At 50.3% G+C, this 22908-nt stretch overlaps 1 protein-coding gene across 1 annotated transcript in view; it reads right to left on the bottom strand.

The window, feature by feature from the left end:
- Positions 1-22908, bottom strand: part of LOC144156327 (uncharacterized) — a 45773-nt gene that overhangs the window by 15003 nt on the left and 7862 nt on the right. The window contains exons 4-5 of the mRNA XM_077688299.1: positions 9094-9214; positions 8904-9016 (exon numbers count right to left, since the gene is read on the bottom strand). Of these exons, the coding sequence (XP_077544425.1) occupies positions 8904-9016; positions 9094-9214 (234 nt within the window). The remainder of the gene's footprint in view (positions 1-8903; positions 9017-9093; positions 9215-22908) is intronic.

Genomic DNA, 22908 nt, shown 5'->3' with positions numbered 1-22908 from the left:
CGGACACGAAAAATTACGATTTGTTAAACAGCTTCGCTATTAACAAAGAAAATTGAACCAATTATTAAACCAATGTTTTTTTTTTATTTCTCTGACAGGTATAAATGTGGTTTCTTAAAAGAAATAAACGGTTTTTCTCGGATGAGAATGTTTGTCGTACTGCTATTCTTTTTTGTTGGTTCGTAAATCTGATTCTGATTGTTGTTCGTAAATCGTAAATCTTCGTAAATCTGACAGAAACTTTCATTCATCTTCTTGTAATCCTGATATGCCAATTTTTTTAAAGCGTTTAGCCTCCATTTATCTTCTTGTAGCCCTGATATGCCAATTTTTTAAAGCGTTTAGCCTTCATTTATCTTCTTGTAGCCCTTATATGCCGATTTTTTAAAGCGTTTAGCCTGGTAGTTTTTCCGCTGAGCCATCGCTTATGCTGTCTTCTGCGTTGATTTTTCCTCCTCGTTTCTTTTTGCAATCTACAGATAGGCAACACTTCTCAGTTTTGACTAGTCAGATTGATTTATAAGAGGTTTAACGCACTGACGCTTCACAGGCGATGAGGCGTGCCGTAGTGGAGGGCTCCGGATTAATTTTGACCACGTAGGGGATCTTTGACATGTGCTGAAATCTCGAACACACGGGTGTTTTCGCTTTCCGCCTCTATCAGAATAGCAGCCGCCGTGGCCGGGAATCGAACCCGAGTCCTTGCGCCCACAGCACGGCGCCTTGGCCACCGCGCCGGGTAGGGATCTGATCTGACAGCACCGTGAATATGTTGTGCCACACACACTGCATGCCCTTTCACGGCAGTTGTTGCGGATGAAATGTCTGGAAACAGTTAACATTTGTTCCAAGGGCTGATCTTTAAGGCAACAATGTAGCGAATAAGTGTTGCTACATTCTTCTGCCTGGTCAGCTGAGGGTGAATATTCCCATTTTTATCGCTGTAGCTACACGGTGGGACAAGCAAACCTCTTGAATTAACTTCAACCGACAAGTTTTGACCGACTACTGCACCCTTCTCAATCAGCACAATTGCACCCAGAATCTTCGAGCTTGTAGAAGATAACCTAGGCGAAGCCTTCACATTCTACGATTGAAATGTCGGACATTTGCTGAATTCCTGCATAACTGCAAACCACAGCTCAGTTCCCAACGTACGTGCTGACATCGGCGCTTTCTACACCACTCGCGCCACTTACGCCAGTTTCCTCGCGCAAAGACCCATCATTTTGGCAGGACGCAACATAAGTGGGAACCACTGTCATCCATTTGGGTGGTTTTCGGCATCACTTTGACGTCTTTGGTGGCGACAGATGCTCAGGTATGTCAGGGAAAATACGGGGCACCTCAGAGTCCACCTGCCTTACGGTATCCTTACAGTTTGACCATTCACGGCGTCTTCGTAACAGTTGATGTCTGAAGACTCACAATGAATGTCACAAACGTATGTTTATGGCGTAACCTTGAAGTTTTTCCATGGAATCGCGCTTTCCCACGCCTTCAATCCGTCAGGACCCTTCGGCGCTTTGAAGAAATGCCGCTGCACGGACTTGGCCGCTCCCCGAACGCCAGCCCGGCGCGCAGCACGTCAACAAACCGCACCGACACTTCAGAGATCCACTAAAATATTGCCGCGAACCATACATTGGGTTTGTTTATTTGTGTTTTGCTTTTACCGCCCGGCTGCGCCGGTCTGTGTTATCTCCGTGCCAAGGGAAGCGCGTGTTCCATTCCTTCTTTCTGTGCCGCATGTGTTATCTGTTGTGATAGGGAGAGCATTCCGATTTACGTGAACAGCCCGGAATAATCTTCTTGCATCTACAATGTTCTCGATGCGAATCGATGGTTCCAGAACCACGCGCGCCGAAAGATAAAAAGCCTGCAGAGCAGACGCCGGGGCATTCGATTCTGCGACGCTCGCCGACGCACGTACGTCACTTTGTTGACCGCTGCCTCGCCGCCTCTGTATTCTTTTCAGTTGTTAGGGGAGCACAAGTTCGCTCCAATAAACTTGTTTCTTTTCCAAACAACTGCGTCGTCCTTGGCTTCGTGACATCTGGTGGAGGTGCGGGGTACGCACCCTTCATGCCCACTACAACCTCTGGAAGCCGCCAAGCCAGTCCAACAAGAGCCAGCCTCCGCGTGCAAGATTTACCACCCGAGTTCGGTCTACTACCGGAGAAGACGAAGAAGAAAGACGTCGCAACCAGCACCATGCTCAACCAAGCCAATCCTCCTGTCGTTCTGCAGCAGCCACGGGAACCGCCATCATTCCGAGGAGCCCCCGCAGAAGACCCAGAAGAATGGTTGGAGAAACTGGAGCGCGTCCGGAAATTCAACAGGTGGGACGACGCAGAAACGTTCCGGCATGTTTTCTTTTACTTGGAAGATTCGGCTCGCACTTGGTTCGAGAACCACGAGAGCTCCTTGACAAACTGGGCTCAGTTCAAAAGCGAGTTCACTAAGACCTTCACTACCGTCGTGCGGAAAGAAAGAGCCGCCCTTTTGTTGGAAACGCGCACGCAACACCCCAATGAAGGCGTCTTGATCTTCGTTGAGGAGATGAAGCAGCTATTTCGCCGCGCGGATCCCGAAATGACGGAAGAAAAGAAGTTGCGGTTCTTAATGCGCGGAGTGAAGGAGGAACTGTTTGCCGGACTTGTCCGAAATCCGCCCAAAACCGTCGCCGAATTCGTTACCGAAGCCAGCACCATTGAGAAAGCCCTCGAGATGCGTGCTAAGCAGTATGACCGCAACTTTGTTGGCGCGGCCAATGCGAACGACTTTGGCAGCACGCGGATCCCGGCCGACAGCCTACGCGAGACTATCCGCGAAATAGTGAGGGAGGAGCTGCGGAAACTGCTCCCGACGCCGCCGCAACCACAAGTCGCTTCTCTTACCGACGTCATTAGAGAAGAAGTGCAGCAAGCGCTGGGAACTTCAACGACGCCAGTAGCACCTCGCGAGCCGCAAGCCATGACCTACGCAGCTGCTGTACATCGCCCTCGCCCACCTGCACCCTATCGTCACGAGGCTCCGTACCGTCGTCCCCTCTCGCCGGCCCGACCACCTGCGGCGCAACCCCCTGCCCCAAGGAAGACCGACGTGTGGCGAACGTCAGACAATCGTCCGCTGTGCTACCACTGCGGAGAGGCCGACCACGTCTACCGTCGCTGCCCCTACAGGAGGCTCGGTTTGCGAGGGTTCTCCGTCGACGCACCCCGCCCCCGAACTGGCCAGCGCCCATCGGAGATCGAAGAGTACCTGTCCAACACCAGCCGTCGACCAGCAGGTTTCAACCGTTCGCCGTCGCCCTACCCATACCAATCGCCGAACCGCCGTAGCAACGCTGACTTCGCCCGTGGAAGGTCCCCCAGCCCACGCGGGGGAAACTAAAAGCAGCAACTTCTGGAGGTGAAGTTGCTCTACGGCGAAAAACCGGAAACCCTCCAACGACGCAAGGACGCGCCGAAGACAGTGATTCACGACATGCCCTCATCCCGACGACCCGACCTAACCCTGATGAGACTCCCGAACACGACGACAGCTATACGCCGCGACGCTTACCCGACCTGACCGAGACGTCCGCTGAGAAGACGTGGACAACGACGACGCACAGTGCCCGACCGTCAACACGCACAAGCCGAGATGCGACGCCCCGACGCACCCGGAACTCGAGGAAGGCGGCATCCGACGTCAAGGTGTCCATCGACGGTTTTGATGTAGTCGCCCTCGTAGACACGGGAGCCGACTACTCCGTAATGAGCGGACCATTTGCGTCTAAGCTGAAGAAAGTTATGACCAGATGGGACGGTCCGTACATACGCACAGCAGGAGGCCACCTCGTGACGCCAAGTGGAACGTGCACATCGCGCGTCACCATAGACGGCACGACGTACCCTGCGGTGTTCGTCGTTTTGCCCAACTGCTCCCGCGACGTAATTCTCGGAATGGACTTTTTGACGGACAACGGCGCAATAATCGATCTGCAGACGAAGTCGATAACTTTTTCCTGCGACCACTCCATGACGCCGGAATCGAACCCCGAACACCGTGCAGCTGTAAGGATCGCCGATGATCACGTCACCCTGCCACCCCGCGCAAGCTTGATGATCACCGTCCACTGTGAAGGTGCTGCTCCCGACGTCGACGCTATCGTGGAGAGTGACCAAAGGCTGCTTCTTGACCGCGGTGTGTCTGTCGCAAGAGGCATTGCACGGTTTAAGCAGCGCAAAGCCCACGTTTTGGTCACCAATTTCACCGAGGAGTACCAGCATTTAAACAAGGGCGCTGCAATTGCGTTCGTCGAAGAAATGCAACAAGCAAGCGACGTGTTAGCAGTCGCCGACTTTGAACGCGTACCCGACGATACCACCAAGCTTCCGCACCCCTTCGACGTGAATCCGGCGCTACCGCAAGATGAAAGGAACAAGTTATTGGCTTTGCTGCGTCGCTACAGCGAGTGTTTTTCGTCGAACTCAAAGTTACGTCAAACACCTCTGGCGAAGCACCGGATAATAACCGAGGATGGAGCACGACCTACCCGACAGTCACCGTACCGCGTCTCTTCCCACGAGCGTGAAGCCATCCGGACTCAAGTCGACGACATGCTCAACGGCGACATTATACAGCCATCAAAAAGTCCGTGGGCTGCGCCGGTCGTACTCGTGAAGAAAAAAGACGGCACACTGAGGTTCTGCGTTGACTACCGGCGATTGAACAAGATCACCAAAAAGGACGTGTACCCCCTGCCCCGAATCGACGACGCCCTCGACCACCTCTGCCATGCGAGGTACTTCTCATCGATGGATCTGAAGACAGGCTACTGGCAAATTGAAGTGGACGAGAGAGATCGAGAGAAGACTGCATTCATAACCCCGGATGGCCTATACGAGTTCAAAGTGATGCCGTTTGGGCTATGCACGGCACCAGCAACGTTCCAAAGAGTCATGGACACTGTGCTAGCTGGCCTGAAGTGGCACACCTGCCTCGTATACCTCGACGACGTTGTGGTATTCTCTAGGACTTTCGACGAACACCTCGCAAGGTTGCAGTCTGTACTCGAGGCCATCCGTACGTCGGGGTTAACGCTGAAGCCTGAAAAGTGCCGCTTCGCGTACGAGGAACTGAAGTTTTTGGGCCATGTCGTCAACGCCGCGGGAGTCCTGCCTGACCCGTTGAAAACTTCAGCCATAGCGAACTTCCCAAGGCCGAAAGATAAGAAGGGCGTGCGCAGGTTTCTTGGACTGTGCGCATACTACCGGCGCTTCGTCGCAAACTTCGCACGCATTGCAGAGCCGCTCACGCGCTTGACGAAAGACAGCACCCCTTTCAGCTGGGAAGACGACCAAGAAAAGGCATTCTGCGAGCTGCAAAAACATCTGCAAAGCCCGCCCGTGCTCGCGCATTTCGACGAAAACGCCGACACGGAAATACACACGGACGCCAGTGATATAGGCTTGGGTGCCGTCCTTGTCCAAAAACAAAGCGGGTGCGAAAACGTAATCGCCTATGCCAGCCGTGGTCTGTCGAAGGAGGAGAAAAACTACTCTGCCTCCGAAAAAGAGTGCTTGGCTATTATATGGGCCATTTCAAAATTTCGCCCATACGTGTATGGCAGACCGTTCAAGGTTGTAACAGACCATCATGCGCTGTGTTGGCTCGCCAATTTGAAGGACCCCTCTGGCCGTCTTGGGCGGTGGAGTCTGCGCCTGCAAGAGTTCGACGTTACAATCGTTTACAAATCCGGGAGGAAACACTCCGACGCCGACTGCCTGTCCCGCGCCCCTGTCGACCCGCCACCACAAGACTCCGATGGAGACAGCGCGTTCTTCGGGGTTGTTACGGAGAGCGACCTAGCCGCCCAGCAGCGTGCCGACCCCGACTTGCGCGTAATGATCGACTACCTCGAAGGACGAAACGTCGCCGTGCCTAGAGCGTTCAAGCGTAACTTACCAGCATTCAGCCTTAAAAACTCCGTCCTCGTGAAGAAGAATTTCAGCCCCGGAACAAGAACGAATTATCTACTTGTCATCCCCGCAGACCTTCGTGACGAAATTTTGGAAGCGTCCCACGACGACCCGTCTTCCGGACATCTCGGCACAGCTCGCACTATTGCAAAAATTAAGGCGAAGTACTTCTGGCCCCGCCTTACATCCGACGTCACCCACTACGTTCGGAGTTGCCGGGACTGCCAGCGACGAAAAACGCCGCCGACAAGACCCGCCGGACTTCTGCAACCGATCACCGTCCCGTCGAGGCCCTTTCAACAGATTGGAATGGACCTCCTAGGCCCGTTCCCGACGTCACGATCGCAGAACAAGTGGATTGTCGTAGCGACAGACTATATGACGCGCTACGCAGAGACCGCCGCTCTTCCGCGGGGGACTGCACAAGAAGTCGCCAAGTTCTTTATAAACCAAGTTGTGCTGCGACATGGAGCCCCTGAAGTCTTAATCACGGACCGCGGAACGGCCTTTACCGCGGAGCTGATGCAAGGAATCTTACGCTACAGCAACACGGATCACCGAAGAACGACGGCGTACCACCCCCAAACGAACGGACTAACGGAACGTCTGAACAAGACGATTGCGGATATGCTGTCCATGTACGTCGACGTTGAACATAAGACTTGGGACGAAGTCCTCCCGTATGTCACGTTTGCGTACAATACAGCGACGCAGGAAACTACGCAGATGACACCGTTCCAGCTTGTCTACGGAAGACGACCGACTACGATGCTCGACGCCATGCTTCCGCATCTAGAGGACGACGACCTCAACGCCGACGTCCAAGGATACCTTCAACGTGCGGAGGAGGCCCGCCAGCTCGCTCGAGTTCGTATAAGGGACCAGCAGCTGGTGGATGCCGGCCGCTACAACCTCCGACGCCGAGACGCCGAGTACCGCCCAGGGGACCGTGTGTGGGTTTGGACTCCCATCCGACGACGCGGACTCAGTGAGAAGCTCCTGCGACGGTATTTCGGACCCTACAAGATTCTACGACGTGTTGGCCAACTTACCTACGAAGTGATCTCCGATGGTGACTCCGGCACATCACGACGACGTACGCGGCCCGAAGTCGTCCACGTGGTTCGCTTAAAACCTTTCTACGGACGATGACGAACTTTTATTTTTATTTTCGGACTGTCGCTTATGTTAGCATCGGGTCGATGCACTCTTAGAGGGGGGGTAATGCCGCGAACCATACATTGGGTTTGTTTATTTGTGTTTTGCTTTTACCGCCCGGCTGCGCCGGTCTGTGTTATCTCCGTGCCAAGGGAAGCGCGTGTTCCATTCCTTCTTTCTGTGCCGCATGTGTTATCTGTTGTGATAGGGAGAGCATTCCGATTTACGTGAACAGCCCGGAATAATCTTCTTGCATCTACAATGTTCTCGATGCGAATCGATGGTTCCAGAACCACGCGCGCCGAAAGATAAAAAGCCTGCAGAGCAGACGCCGGGGCATTCGATTCTGCGACGCTCGCCGACGCACGTACGTCACTTTGTTGACCGCTGCCTCGCCGCCTCTGTATTCTTTTCAGTTGTTAGGGGAGCACAAGTTCGCTCCAATAAACTTGTTTCTTTTCCAAACAACTGCGTCGTCCTTGGCTTCGTGACAATATGTATGCACGATGACAACACAGAACTAATACATTAATACAGACGTGACGAACAGGCGAGTGCCAACAGCACAGCGAAAACACATGGCCAAGGCGAGCCTCGCTCCCCAAACTAGATCTCAACGCAACGCCAGCGCCACCTCTCGGAATGGCGACAAAATGGTGCCGCCTCTCGAGGCGCAGTTTGCAAACTGACCTAATCTAGAAACGTTGTTCCGAGTGCACCACTTCGAGTATTCGATGGCCCTGTTTTCAATCTCACCGGAGTCGCGTTTATCGGCAGCGGCCTTGTTCTTGGCGGTAGAGCGGACTGTCTGCTTAAACAGGCCTGTACTTCTGGCGATGTTGGCCTATTTTTCCCCATGTTCAACACCGTTATTTACACTTAATTTATCCGACAGTGAAATCAGCTACCCTGCCGCTCATGCCGCTAGTCGCACAAAAAAAAAGCCACTGGCACTGGCTTGGCTTGGCTGCGCCAATGACCTGGCTGCCAGCAATGTTGCCAGACATAACAGTTTTTTTGCAAAAATAAACAAGGAAAAAGCACATCGGGTGCCGGCATCGTGGAAGTCCACTATAAACGTTCAGTCGAAACAATTTTCGCCTAAAATGTAGTCTGTTGTAGCCGATAGTCTGCTCTAGCCGGGTCCGTTGTGAGCGGAGCGGATTCCATTTAAAATGCATGGGGACCAGACAAACCAACCGAAATGGTCTGTTGTATTCGAAAGTCCGTTGTTCCCGGATCCGCTGTAACGAGCGTAGACTGTATACGTTCCCGGATGAAAGCCGCTACGAAGAGACACGACTGTGGGATTCACTGGTGCTTCTTGTTCCGCTTGGTCGCACCACTTAAACGCTAGTTCACACACTGATGTTTTCCCTTTTACATCGTTGCTGAAGCTGTGCAGTGGGAAATGTGGACAACTTTGGTGTTTTCTGATGAAAACAACGCCCTTGAGGCCATAATGAAGTCGTGTGGGTTAGCAAAGGCTAGTTCTCTGCAACAACGCGAGGTTGTGCGTGGTCGCCAAGGTTCTGTTAGCGTCCCTAGCCAAGCATGTAAGGAGACCACAGACTGTGGCGCATTCAGTATCGAGCTTGACTCGACATTAATGCTGCCCGCATCACGGTACCAAGAGCGATGCACAAAGTATCCTCGACGTTAGGTGCCCACAATAGATCATCCAATCCGCCTGTGAAGAGAAGTGGCCCGTAGGCCAATGCAGCGAATGAAAAACTCGGCCCGGGACAAAGAAGCTCTCGCGGAAGCCGCACGTACCATTGCAGGCTGGGAAGGGAATGATGTCCGAGTAGGGCATCTGGTTCAGGCTGAGCACCTCTCGCGGGTCCTGAGGATCGCCAGTGCGGAAGGGGCCCGACCGCTGCTTGATCCTGGGGCAGGCAGCACACAGCATGCGGCACTGAGCCCCAGCCGAGGGCCCGGGCATGCAGCCCCAGAGGCTCCCTACCTGAGCAGCTGGACTATGCCCGCGCAGCACGCCACCAGCGCGAGGCCCGCTGCCAGGCAGCCCATCACGATGGGCACCGTGTCTCTGCTGTCGAACAGGGGCGTCCCAAAGGCATTGGGGACTGCGGGGGGAGAGGGGGAGGCACAGTCACCCAGCCCATCCTCGCACGCTGCGGGGCTAGGCTTCTGCAGCCAGGAGCCCCGGCTGCCCTGACCCGCACGTGAGGCGGAAGCCAGTGCTGGAGTGCCCACCCCCTTCGGGGGACAGAGCCTTCACCGCCCACACCTTCCAGCCCACTGACATCTTTCATTGCACCGCATTTAATCACTTACCGTTCACTATGATATTTCGTGTGAATCCTTGGCCAGTAAGTGTAACGAAAGCAACAACGGGAAAACAAAACATCCGCCAGCCATTGTCCGGAACACGGAGCTTCCCCAGCGAGACTTTGGTGCCTGCGGTCAGGTCGCCATCGAACCACAGTCTTACTACCACACTGCAGCTCAAGCTGAAATGCCAATCGATAAAGCCTCTCTGCAACCTCGCCTTTCTCTCTTCCAGGTTGGCCCGCTGGCGTTGAAGGTGCTTTCCGGCACCTCCCGACTCGTGGTACACGCAGCGTCGCTTCACGCTTGTTGCTTGCATGCCATCTCACGGCACACTTGTCAGAGGCCACATCACTGTCAGCACACTGTTGACGATTACACTCACTTCACTGCCATCGGGCTCCATTGACATGGCATTTTTTTATGCGTAGACTTCACGGCAACAAAGAATGTGGGAAGGACCAAGCTTACAAAAATCGCCTTAAAGGGGTCGTGAAGAGGTTTTCAAAAAAATTGTGTTGTGTGTGCACTTATAACTGTGGAACCTTAGTAAACAAACAATGCATACCCGTTTCGTTGCCCGATATTGGCAAATAGGAAAACAAATGCAGTTACGGTTTCACCGAGGCTTTCCTCCTCAACTCAGGAAGCGACGTTTCAGTAAGTCAGTAAGAAGCCAATCACAGTTCTCCCTCGTCTTTGCAATATGTCGGCATAGAGCGGGCTTGCAAAGGGTCACATAAAGCTGCAACATCGGTGCCACGATGAAACTCGCCCTGCAACTGAACGGGAGATGTCTGATCTCTGATACGACTGATCAACACGGTCGAACTTTCAGTCAACAATGCGGGCGAGTGGCGCAGGCAGAAGTAACCCCGTTTAGTCTAAACTGGGCATTCGTAAACTGTTTACACTGTTTCACACCAGTCTAAACTGTCATTTTGCTAGCCGATATTCTTGCACAAGTTTGCCGACGTCTGTCTCACGTTGCCTGTAACGTGAGTATCGCGAACGTGAAACTTCTGACCTGACGAGGTAAGCTTAAAATGAGAATTTATTACATAAACACATTAATCGAAGGAACTTCGAGTAGTAGGAACTTCAAGCCCATCAAGTGCAAAAATAACTAGCGAGAAGCAGCGATACAGCGCCGAGTCCCACCATCACGCAGTTCGATGATTGCTTTCCTGTTTCCTGCAATAAACAATGCTGTCAACGCTGTTCCGTTGATTGTATACGCTCCCCTTTGGCTTACTGCAGAAGCGTTCAACAGTAAGTTGGCAGTTAAAGCTCTGGGTTGATTAGAATTTATGAAAACCTGACACACTTCTGGGTTACAAATGCGAAGAGGCTTTTATGCAGCAGTTTTCGCCACGCGCGCGCTTCTCACGTCGATAGTGTAGTGGATGAAGTGTCCGACTAGGCTGGCCATAAGGTTGGGCTAGCCCGGAGTCCGCAAGTTCGAATCGCACGCGGGGAACGTTTTTTTTTTTTTTTTTTCCTTGAGCGGTTTTGTGCCATTTCATCCAAACAAGGTAAGCTTCCGAAGATAATTCCACAAAAGAACATGAAATTCAGCAGGTAAATTGGCTACAAACTGTACAAACAGCCAGTAGGTCTGAGTTCTGCTGCAATGGTTGCCTGACAACTGAAGAGGTCACGACAACGCTCATGTGGATAGAAAATTGTTGTTTGGCAACGAATAAAGGATGCATTATTTTTAAAATATCGGGTTTTCAGTTTTGCAGAACAATATACACAAAGAACGTTGAACACGTTGAACTCTCGAATGTACTTGACGTGACGTCACTCTAGTTGCGCTGCCGACCAACAATGGGTGCATGGTCGCTTGCGATGCGCCTCCAAACGAGAATGTCAAAGGCGCCTCCTAAATTCCAGAAGCAATGAATTGTGAAAATATTTGGGATTTCTGTTCTTAAAAGGTTGTTCGAGCAGACAAAATTAGGCAAAGACAAATGCATTTTCTCTTCACGACCCCCTTAAAGACAGCTTCACTTTTGAACACAAATACATTGCTCGGAAGACACTTTTCCAGGGGCAATATAAGCCGTCGTACACCAAAAATATCAATGCTCTAGGACCTTATCGGTGTAAGCATGCCTCTGTGAGCTGACTTTCCTGCAATGCAGTTTTCCGCGTGAAAGCCACAAAATTCCCCATCCTGCTGACTCCAAAATCAGCAGTTCGAAGTGAGTACTCCTGTAAGGTGCCCTGAAGTAAAATTCAGCATGTCTAAAATGGTGTCACCTTGCACTGGGGCCATCCAAAACACCACATTTTTAGTAAGGCAATGAACCCGGCCCACCCAGGGTGAGCAGATTTTACCAGCCACACCGGCTTTAATTTTAGGCAATGTGCTTAGTGCTAAGCCTAAGGATGCAAGTTCCATCCCGGCTGCAGCAGCCATTTTTTTTTTTATGGAAGTAAACAATAAAAATGTCCATGGGTCGAAACTTTGGCACACATTGAATGAGCCCCCGGTGGTCAGAATTAATCCGAAGCCCTCCACTATGGTGCACCTCACAGCCCCTGTGCAAAGTAGATCTTGCGCAGTTGGACAGCAAACCGAGAAATGCTTGAAGGAGCTGGGGTTCCCAGGAACATAGCCCTTGTCCAGGCTTGTGCTTGTCCAGGCCAAGGTTAAGTTGGTTTTCATATTTGTACGCGAATTTTCGCCTGGCTTAAATGGTGACCAATCCAGTTATAAAAAAAAAAACGCTGACTGTATAGCCGTTCGCAATACTGCATGTCTACATGGGGTAACACATACGCCACTCATCTTGCGCATGTGCAACATTTACAAACCCAAGCGTTGGGGCTTATTACATTTAGTGCTTTCATGGCTCACACAAAACTGATTTTTCACGGCTTAAATATTTTGCCTCTGATAAACATTTTCCAGCAAAACGTAACCACAGTGATTTACGGTGCTTGTGCCCAGAAAATTTGTATTGACAGCCTAACTACCACTGCTCTGCTTAACTACAACAACACGCAGTTTTCCGAAAATAACAATGTTTTACTACCCACAGTCGAAACAAAGTATGGTCAATTTACGGCTTACTTCATGGGCATTTCAATATGGAACTGCCTTCTCAGCCATCTAAAATCCGCTCACATGTCAACACAGTTCAGTAGAAGGGTGAAGCAATATTTCATTACACTCTTATTACAGACGGATGGATAGCTTCACAGGTTTCCTCAACCGCCATATGTTTTCTAAGTTCCTGAGTGATCCGTCATTGCTTCATTATACTTGTTTGTACGCAGTTTTTTTGCCTCAGCTTTGAGTTGACAGGTCACCTTTGAATTATGCTCTGGGTAAGTTGATAACCGCATTGTTCAAAATTTCATGTGATATATTATTCTTGTACAATGTGTAAACTAATTTGTCTGTGAAGTGTTTTTTCGTACTAATCAGGTTGCTGTATGCAGTAATGTATAATTGTCACTGTTTTCAAATGTAACAGTGTCTGACATTTTTTCATGGGAGGTCCTCCGGACAGTTCTCTGGAACTTTGGGACCTCCTCCTGTGTTGCGTTTGAACAATAAACAATACATGTGTGCTATACATAACATCGGCCAATGAAAGGGCTGCAGCCATACATACCGACATATATATATATATATATATATATATATATATATATATATATATATATATATATATATATATATATATATATATATATATATTCTACACATGCATCTCCACGAGAGAAGAAGCGCCCGTGGGCAAGAACAGATTTAAATTTTATTTTCTTTGTAAATATTTTAAAGTACTAATTTATTTATTTATTTATTTATTCAGGTTACCCCTAAAGTCCCTCTAGAAGAGGGTATTACATAAGGGGGGACACTGTTGTAAAACGTACTTGCAGCAAGTCGACACAGTTTTGGTTTTCTTCAAGTCGCTTGGCGCCAATTTTGAGACTATGCACTCCAGTGAAAACGGCACACCGACACCCCCTCAAAATCGAAATTCTGCATAATCCCCTGCGCTGGTTAAATCCCGGCAAGCAGCTCCTAAGCACCCCAGTGGGCTCACCAGTGTTCTTGTGTGTGTCCTGTAAATAACTGAGTCACAAAGAGCGCAGGAAAACAGGACGACAGGAAGACCACACCAACACGGCGTCCTGTTCCTGCGCTGCTTGTGCCTACAATCCCTGCAGTTGCAGTCCTGTAAATTAGTTACGCCTCAGGCGCACATGGTCGGGACCCGTAGCTTTGCCTCGTGCCTGGCAGCGACACGAGACACGGCGGTGCATTCCTGAAGGAGACTGAAATTCACCGGCGCAGCCGACAGCCCAGCAGGAACCAGCGCACGCCCGAGTCCAGCAACCGGGACAACGGAAGCGAGCTGGGTGCAGCGCAAATAGTGAACCCCGGGCGGTTTTCCCGGCATTCATGAAACCCGGCAGTGCTCACTTGTTCTCCGTGACTCACAAGTTCCTCTAGATCCCCATAGGCATAGCTCGGCAGGGCTTTTAGGGAAAACGAAGAAATCGCCGCACTCTGCTGGTAAATGGTCCTCGTCCATTTTTTCTAATTTCCCCTTGTGGTGATATTTGCAACCGATATTATCCAGATTCCTGTATTTAATTTGTGTTTTAGCTTTTAGGGCTATTACAATGTTTCACCATGCACAGTGGTGTCAATAAATTGTTTTTAAACTGGTCACACGGTTGTCTGCAAGATTTTGACGAGAAAACCACTAGCCACGCAACTGACAACAAATCATGACATTCTGGTTGGTTGCGCCCTCCCTTCCCCCCCAAAGTGGGCACCTAGATGCGGATGCGCCCCCGACACACAGACGCACGGGCACCGTTCCCTTCAACCAGATCGGTGCTGTGCACATTGTCTTGGGGCACCCAGGTCTGGCTGCATAAACGACAGACCATGAAAGGTTGCCCCCTGCAAGTGGCGCCTAACTGACATTTGCTGAGCTTAAATTCCTCAGCCCAAGTGAAAGGGCATCACTGTACGACAGAGCGGTTTTGCTGGCAACGTCGTGCATCCTCTGCAGAGGAGTTTTCAAGCCCCACGGACGTTGTGCAGGCTGCCCCGGCCGCCGAGATCAGTGCTGCCGACCCCGACACTCAACCATGCACACGAGGGGGAGTACAGAAACCCTACGTAAAAACTTCCCATGAACGATGCTGTTGCTGACTGGGATGTTGATGGACCATGGAGTGGGATTGTTCAAGCAAGAGTATGCTGCTTGGAAAAACAGTGAAACGCCCGTAGGGTGGTCGCTAGTGGTGCCTGTACTTGAATGCTAAGAGAGCCGCATTAAAACCTTGTTGATCGGTAGATGTTTTAAGCGCACACATTAACTGTAGCCATGTGCTTGCATTTATGTTTTGCATGGTTTTCTAAAATCAGATGTGGGTACTTTTAAGTCCCGTGGTGCATTTACAGTTTATGCACTGAAAGTGGCCATGTTTCAATTTTGGATACTTTTGGTGCCAAGTTAGAATGATTTCCTTTAGTTTACACGATCTGGACCATAGTATTCATACAGTTTCAGTCTGTCTAGGCCCTTTTGTACAATCTGCACAGGATGGGATAAATTCTTCGAAGAACGAGTCCTTCCCACCAGAAGCCACCGTATTACAAGGATAGAATCATGGGGCTGCTGCTGTTCAGGGGGCCACGCGTTCCCACAAGGACTGTATTTTTGGTGGAGGGAGGCAAAGAATTAAGCACAAAAGAACCCTCGTCCATCCCTCTAAGGCCAACTTTCTTGAAAATGAAGTGTTTCTTCAACACCCACATGTAAAATTATTTTCTACTCACAATGACACTTTGTTTTTCTTAGTGAACACTGTTTTGTTATGCCATTGGGTTCACGTATAGAACACTGGCCTTAGGTAATACTGGGTGGATAACTGGGTTCATTAAAGCTTAGGGACAGTGAGTACAAGCGGTTACATGGCTGAAGGACAGAAGAGAAAGTGAGGTGGCGGCCAGGGCGCGGATGAAACCCGATGCACCGCGCCGCCGATGGAAGGTGAAGAAGAAACTCGTGGGGCCGCATGTTGGGAACTGTTCCCGTCGGTTGCTTGGTTGAGGCTCTTTAACCATGGCTTGGGGCCTGCTGTCTATGCACTCGGCTTGACTACGTGGCGCCATCTTTCTTTTAAAAAGCTGTTCCCTCTATCCACAAAGTCTTCCAACCCCTTTTGGAGCATCCTGGTTCTTCGTGGTTGAACCGGAATGCCGCCCTGGTCAGATAGTCGTTCGTTCGAGCAGTTGGATTCGCTGACACGAGTGTGACATGCTGGGCTTGTCGAATCTTGCGCTTGGGCATTTCCGTTGGGCGACGTACTCGCAGGCAGATCAGGCGTGGCATATCCTGGCTGGCTCTCATCAGAAGGCTTGCGTGTACTTCTAATGAAAATGCGATTTCTCCGCAGGATGCTGTCCCCAACTTTCACCTTGTATGAACTGTCGTCCGCCCATTCGGTCAAAGTTGCTTTCTCCCACGTATAGTGCAGTTGGCCAACCCAAGACAATCCAGATGCCAGCAACCGGCCAGGTGAAGACAAGGCGGGCTCCCTCGCTCTGCAGTGCATGAAAAGCTGCCCATAGTTTCGCTGCATCCCTGCAACTGGTGAGCAAGTCTCAACACGATGAGAAGCTTTTCAGCAAGGGAGACAACATGGCAGCTCTGTCTGTACCCTTTCGACTGTGGTACAGCAGCGCCAGCAGCCGTTGGCGACGGTTGCCTTCTGGTGGCACTTCAAATAACCAGCGCCTCTGTTCCGTGGCAAGAAACTGCTCCTTTGGCAGCGTCGATTCTGAAATCAAGTCTCAGATGGTACTGGGCACCATGTCTATGAAACTCCGGAAGCTTGCACTCCAGACTGATACAACACTGGAACAACTCCGGGCTCAGGGGTGCAAATACAGAGTAACATCGGGACAGCTAAGCTAAAGGAGATGCCCAAGTCAACCAAGTCGGGCGACGGGAAAAACGCTCAGAATCAGCATCAGAGTACAAACCAGCACAAAGTACGTCCACAGATCGACATTTTAACCGTGGTGGACCGTGGCCCCATGAGCGTGGACAGTCCTCATGTCCTGCATCAAACAAAACACGTGGTCATTTTGCTGCAGTCCGCAAGGGAAAGAACTGAAACCGAGGCCCAGCACACAGAATAGTGGAGCAGAGCTCAGACTTGGACTCAGGCTTTTGCAATACAATGCATCAACAGCAAAGCTCCAAGCGTAATGGCGTCCCTCTCAGATCACAGCATCCAATTCATGGTGGACACAGGGGCAACAGTGGACACTATCAGCAGAGATACATTTGACCCAACAAAGTAACCTCGAGTGGCCCAGAACCAAAAGGGGATCAAAAGCCAAGCTCCCCTTACAAATAATGTCACACAAGGGCACCAAGCTACGAGACACCATCTGGGTCACAAGCACACTGAGTGAGTGCCTCCTGTGCTTCGAGTCAGCAGTCCACCGCGTACAAGGCCTTCAGAACATCCAAGACCCCAGCTGGTTAGAAGGACCAAGCACTGGAGTGAAGCTGCATGTCGACAAGTGTGCTCCACCAGCAGCACAAAGACCCAGGGTCCGAGATGCAGTCACAGAAGAGGCTGGAAAAACGTGCCCCACCACGTGGGTCTCTCCGATTGTTGCCCTAGGCATGTGCCTCAAATCCGGTCTCCAGTCATTGCAGAGGCGCAAGGATCCAAAGTCACCGCAGTCAGGCAGGAGGGCAAGCCTGGCTGGAGAACACTGCACTACAAGCGGACAACAACGCCAACGAACAATTCCCTGTCAGAGCGTCAAGAGGCCTCAAGCCACTGCGCTACAGGCTTTGAGTGAAACTCTACCGTTTTTTTTTTTCTTTTCTCTTGGAACACTCCTATTTTTGTCAGGGCCGTGTTTTTTTCTTTCTCACTAGTGCATTCCATAACTTTCATTCTGCAACGGTCAATTTAAGACAGGGAGCAATATAGTGCAGTTGTCCAACCCAAGACAATCCGGAAGCCAGCAGCCGGCCAGGTGAAGATAAAAATAAAGTCAGTGTCATTTTGGAAATCATGACAGTGTCACGGCCACCCTCGCTCCGTAGTGCCAAACACAACACCACGCTTTGCCTTTCTGTGGTCGAATTGTCACGCTTTTTCCCTCCATCAGGATTGGCAGATGCTTAGCTTGTTTGTCAAAGTGAGAAATTATCCTTATTTTGCACTGTCTCTCGTCACGTTTCGGACTTTCTCTCGTGTTTCCTAACGCACAGGCAAGTGCTTTCTCGCCACTGTCAACTAGCAGGAAAGCACGAGACATTGTGTCAGCTAAGTGAAGTTCTTTTCCTGGTCAGTACCCAATGCCTGTCGTGTCTTTGGGTCTGAAGAATCATTCTTTGCAGTCGTCCTGGTACTTGATCAAGTTGTTTCTTGAGAATCAACTCAAGTGGGTTGTGATCAGTGATGATATTGGTGATTCTTCCAAAAGTGAACTGATGAAATTTCTGAGTGCAAAGACTTCCAACATCACCTTCCCTATATGTGCACAAAGGATTTCTGTGGATGTCAGTGCACGGCTTGCAAATGACACTGGCGGTCTGTTCTGGAGAAGAGCTGCTCCCAGTCCAATCTCACTTGCACCACATTGAATTCCTAGTGGTCTGCACTAGTCGTCGTGCACAAGTACTAATGCCTTTGTGACTGCATCCATGGCACTTCGACATGCTTGCTCTTGTGGTTTTCATCGTGAGCTGCAGTGGTTCCACCACACACGAGATTCTTGGCAGAAATGTGGCGAGGTAGTTGACCATTCCACAGAAGCACTGTATTCCTTGCAAATCTGTTGGCCTTGGCATTTCTTGGATTGCTTTGACTTTTTCTTGGATTGCTTTGACTTCCCGCACCCCGCCGAAGGAGAGTAAAGAGGAAACTCGTGGGGCCGCGTGTTGGGGATTGGGGCCTTCCGTCTACGCGCTCAGCTTGCATACGTGGTGCAATCTTTCAGTTCCTCATGTAACACAAGCAATAAAGTTTTGAGTGCTTTTTAAAAAAATGCACACAGAACCAATCATCATAATCACGGAGAGCTTGCTTCTGGGCTAGTTGGTACATTACTTCTGGTAAAACACTGTGCTAAATTGAATTTAACGAAGACGAAGGGCGGCGGAACACATGAACATAGAAAGACAAACATTCAAAACCACCACACAAAACCCAATCTGTGTCCAATTCTTGATAGTTGTGATCGTCACCTCTTGTTCTCGCAGTCTCACTCATTATGACATTGGGGAGCCATGGTGCATGCGTCAGCCAGCCATCGGTGCTTCTAAAGGACACTCTAGCAGAAAGACGCTCCCCGTGTGACAGTGAGCGAGAGGGGGAAGGCTGGCGCGTGTGGCCAGCTCTGAGTGAGACCGCGAGAACAAGAGGTGCGAGAACACAGAAGGAAATTGTTGGAAGACAGGTCAGTTGAGCACACCAAAAGGGAAACGGGCCATAGAGGGGGGAACGACAAACGGGCACGTGACTGTTACAGACAGGACCGAGGAAGTCTCTTTCTTCCTCTATCCCGTCTGGCAGGCTGTTGTTTTCATTCCCACCATCATGCACCAATCAGGCCAAGTTTCAACACTTCTGAGGACCTTCAGGCTCCAAATTGGATGTTGGAACCAGGCTGATAGAAATAACACCTGGCACAAGCATGGGGAAAATCGCTCAGGGTCCTTCGTACTGGGCACCGAAGGTGTCAACCGTCTGAAATTAATTATATGTGAAATGCTAATGAGCAGCTAGTTACAGCAAAAGGGACCGCAAGTGCTCAGGTTGCACTGGCAAAGCGCCTCTGTGAGGAAGGCAGCCCTTTGCCTCAGAAAATATAGACACACAAAATCAGGGAGACAAACTGGACCTTGTGTGTCCAGTTGGCGCTATATTTCGCAAGCCATAATGCACCAACTAGCCCAACACCAACTTCTACTGAAGGCAGCAGTACAAGGGCTGCTCACCGATTGCCTACCACCCACAATTATGAGAGCACGAGCGAGCCTCTCGTTCACAGGCACAGGTTTGGTTGCGTGAAGCCTCCACAGAAAAGTGCCAATGCAGCACAAAATGCTCCATGAGCACGAGTCGCAGCCCATAAGTCCCGTGTGGCTTGACACATGGTGGAGAAATGTCGCTTCAAGGCTGCCAACCACACAATGATTTTTTTCCTGTTCCGAAACTTGAAAACTTCAAGCTCGTCAATGAGAACAATTTCCAGGAGGCAGGAGGAGGACGTGGAAAGCAATGTGTGGAGCACACTGATGCTCGAGCAAAAGGTTTTAAAAATGCGTCCTTAATCCGAGTATTTTATCGCCCATCTAAGGTTTAGAACGTGCGGAACGTCTCGTGTCGATGCTAACAGTGACGCAAGGCAGAGAAAGCGCGCAAAAGACTTAACAAGCATCTCCGCGTTCTTCCTGCATTGTGCTCAAGCTGAAATGTGGAGTGGCATTTTTGGACTGGAATGCCTGATGGCAGCCCTAACTGGGATGCAAGGCAGAGAACACACGAATGGTAGAACAAACACCTGTGTGTTCTTCTGCACTGTGCCCAAAGTCTAATACATAACACAGAGAAGCCACAAATGGATTCCGAGCGGGAGCTTACAGTTTTAACATTAAAGGGGCCACGCAGACAGAGCACAAATTTAATTAATTCGAAAGATTGCCTCATTGTACCATCACACTGACACCACTTTTAACATAAACTATGGCCAAATAAGCTACATAATTAGGGAAAAGGGAAATGGCCATGCAACCCACCAGCTCATTTCCCGCAACAGAACCTATGATGTCATATGCGGCAGCTTGTGATTGGCTGAGACCGCCAAAAGCAAACGCAAATTACACAGGGCTTACAAGCTTGCTGAACGAGCTATTTGCGCTTAAATTAAGGGCACATTCTTTTTATAGCAGTGAGAATGGTGGGGTAAACAGTGGAAGTTACGAAAGTACACGTAAACATAGATGTACTGATGAGTACTGTTACGTGAGGAACTAACAGATGGCGCCACGGGACCCAACCCACGGTGTATGAAAGCCGCCGGCGGGAACAGCCCCCAACACGAGGCCCCACAAGTTTGACTCCTCTCTACCTCCCAGCGGCGGAGCGCGGTGAACCTTGAGCAGACGACGGCATCGAGTTACGCCCGCGCCCTGGCCGCCACTTCCACTTTCTCTTCTGCGCTGCAGCCATGTAGTCACTTGTATAAGCTTTCTCTTCCTGCTTTATAATAAACCCAGTTAACCCCATATAACCGAAGTCCAGTGTTCTATAAAAGAACCCACAACGAAACATGGTGTCAGAGTTGTGAACCAGCTGTACCGCAAGCGAAGAAATGGATAAGCTTCCAGCACCACCGAAATTTGACTCGGAGGGCAACGCAGCGGAACAATGGCGCGTCTTCAAGCAAGCCTTCACGCTGTACCTGAAAGCAACGGACACAGCCAGCGCCTCGGCAGAACGGCAAGTAGCTCTTCTCTTGACCGTCGGAGGACCAGCATTGCTTGATGTATACAACACTTTGGACTTTGGTGTACCTTCCCCTGCAAGACCGCAACCAGAATTTGACTTCGCTCACGTGATTAACCTTCTTGACACGCACTTCCTACCCAAGCACAACGAACTCTATTCGCGCTACGTTTTCCGTTCCCGCATGCAACAGCCAGAGGAACAATTCGACAGTTTCCTGACGGACTTGAAACTGAAAGCGCGCGATTGCATATTTGGAACCCAAAGAGACAGCTTGATCCGCGACCAAATCGCATGTGGAGTACATGACGAAAAAGCACGTGCGGACATACTTAAGCTCGAGGACCCAACTCTAGAGAAAGTTGTTAAGGTGTGTCTTGCTCACGAAGCAACAAAATTCCAACTGAAAAAATTTAAAGAGGGAGCGACGAGCGATAGTCAAGTGCATGCAGTGAAAAAGAATACCCATCGAGCAAATGGCAACGGCAGCCAGAACACCACTAAAGCAAGGAACCCACAGAACCCTACTCTGCAGAAATGCAAGTATTGCGGCGGCAGCCATGAACGCAAAAAAGAAGCCTGCCCTGCATGGAAGCAAGTATGCAGCAAATGCAGAAAGCAGAACCATTTTGCGGCCGTATGCAAAAGTCGCAAAGTAGTAGCTGGGTTAGAGATAGAAAGTGGTGAAGAAGATGATATTTTTGTCGTCGACAGCAAGAAAACGAGCGCAGTCTACACTTCACTGGAAGTTAACGGAAAACAAGTGACCTTCCAAGTAGACAGCGGAGCAGCTGTCGATGTCATCACGAGCAGGCATGTCACACGAGGGCAACTGGAACCATGCGCAACAACTCTGCGTACATGGAATGGCGGCACGGTTAAGGCAATAGGAAAAGCGGAACTCGAAACGACAGCAAAGAATGGGACCAAGCACAAGGTGAAATTTGTAGTTGTTAAGGAAGACCTCACACCGCTGATTGGCAGAAAGACAGCAGAGAAGATGGGCCTCATAACAATAGACTACAACCTTGTGGCCGGGATCGATGAGGTTTCAGAAGAAAACTTCACACGTCACATTGTGGAGAAATACCCAGATGTTTTTGGAGACTCTCTAGGAACACTTCCGGGAAAAGTTCACTTGGTGACCAAGGCCGGAGCATGTCCCAAAGCGATAACAAGCTGCAGAGTTCCTGTGAGCATTCAACCGCAACTGAACACAGCCTTGGCGAATCTGGAGCAGAGGGAAGTAATCAAGAAAGTTTCGGAACCAACACAATGGGTGAGCAGAATGGTCATAGCAACAAAAAAGAACGGCGAAATGAGGATTTGCATCGACCCACAGGCATTGAATGAGGCTCTGGAAAGGGAACGTCACACACTGCCGATTCTTGACGATGTGCTACCTGAACTGGCAAGGGCAAAGGTTTTCTCGAGACTTGACTTGCGAGAGGGCTTCTGGCAATGTTCACTCGATGAAGAATCAAGCTTCATGACAACCTTTCAAACACCTCAAGGACGTTATCGATGGCTTCGCCTACCCTTTGGACTTGCTGTGAGCAGTGAAATTTTCCAGAAGAGACTTCAACTGGCACTGGAAGGGCTCAGTGGAGTTATCTGCGTCGCAGACGACATCCTGGTGTTCGGAATCGGCGAAACAGACAGAGAGGCTGCGAAAGACCATGACCGAAAATTGGAAAGACTACTCCAAAGATGCCGGCAAATGGGAATACGCCTCAACAAAGAAAAGACGCAGCTGAAGACGTCGACAACAGTGTTCCTGGGACACCTGTTAACGAAAGAAGGACTGAAAGTCGACCCAGAGAAAGTCAAAGCAATTCAAGAAATGCCCAGACCAACAGATGTACAAGCAGTACAGCGCTTCTGTGGAATGGTCAACTACCCTCGCCAGATTTCTACCGAGAATCTCGCGTGTGATGGAACCACTGCGAAAGCTTACGAT

The sequence above is a fragment of the Haemaphysalis longicornis genome, unplaced genomic scaffold, assembly GCF_048455015.1.
Source record: "Haemaphysalis longicornis isolate Haplotype H1 unplaced genomic scaffold, Haemaphysalis longicornis Haplotype H1 scaffold_1, whole genome shotgun sequence".
NCBI lineage: Eukaryota > Metazoa > Arthropoda > Arachnida > Ixodida > Ixodidae > Haemaphysalis > Haemaphysalis longicornis.
This window is presented reverse-complemented; position numbering and strand designations above follow the sequence as displayed.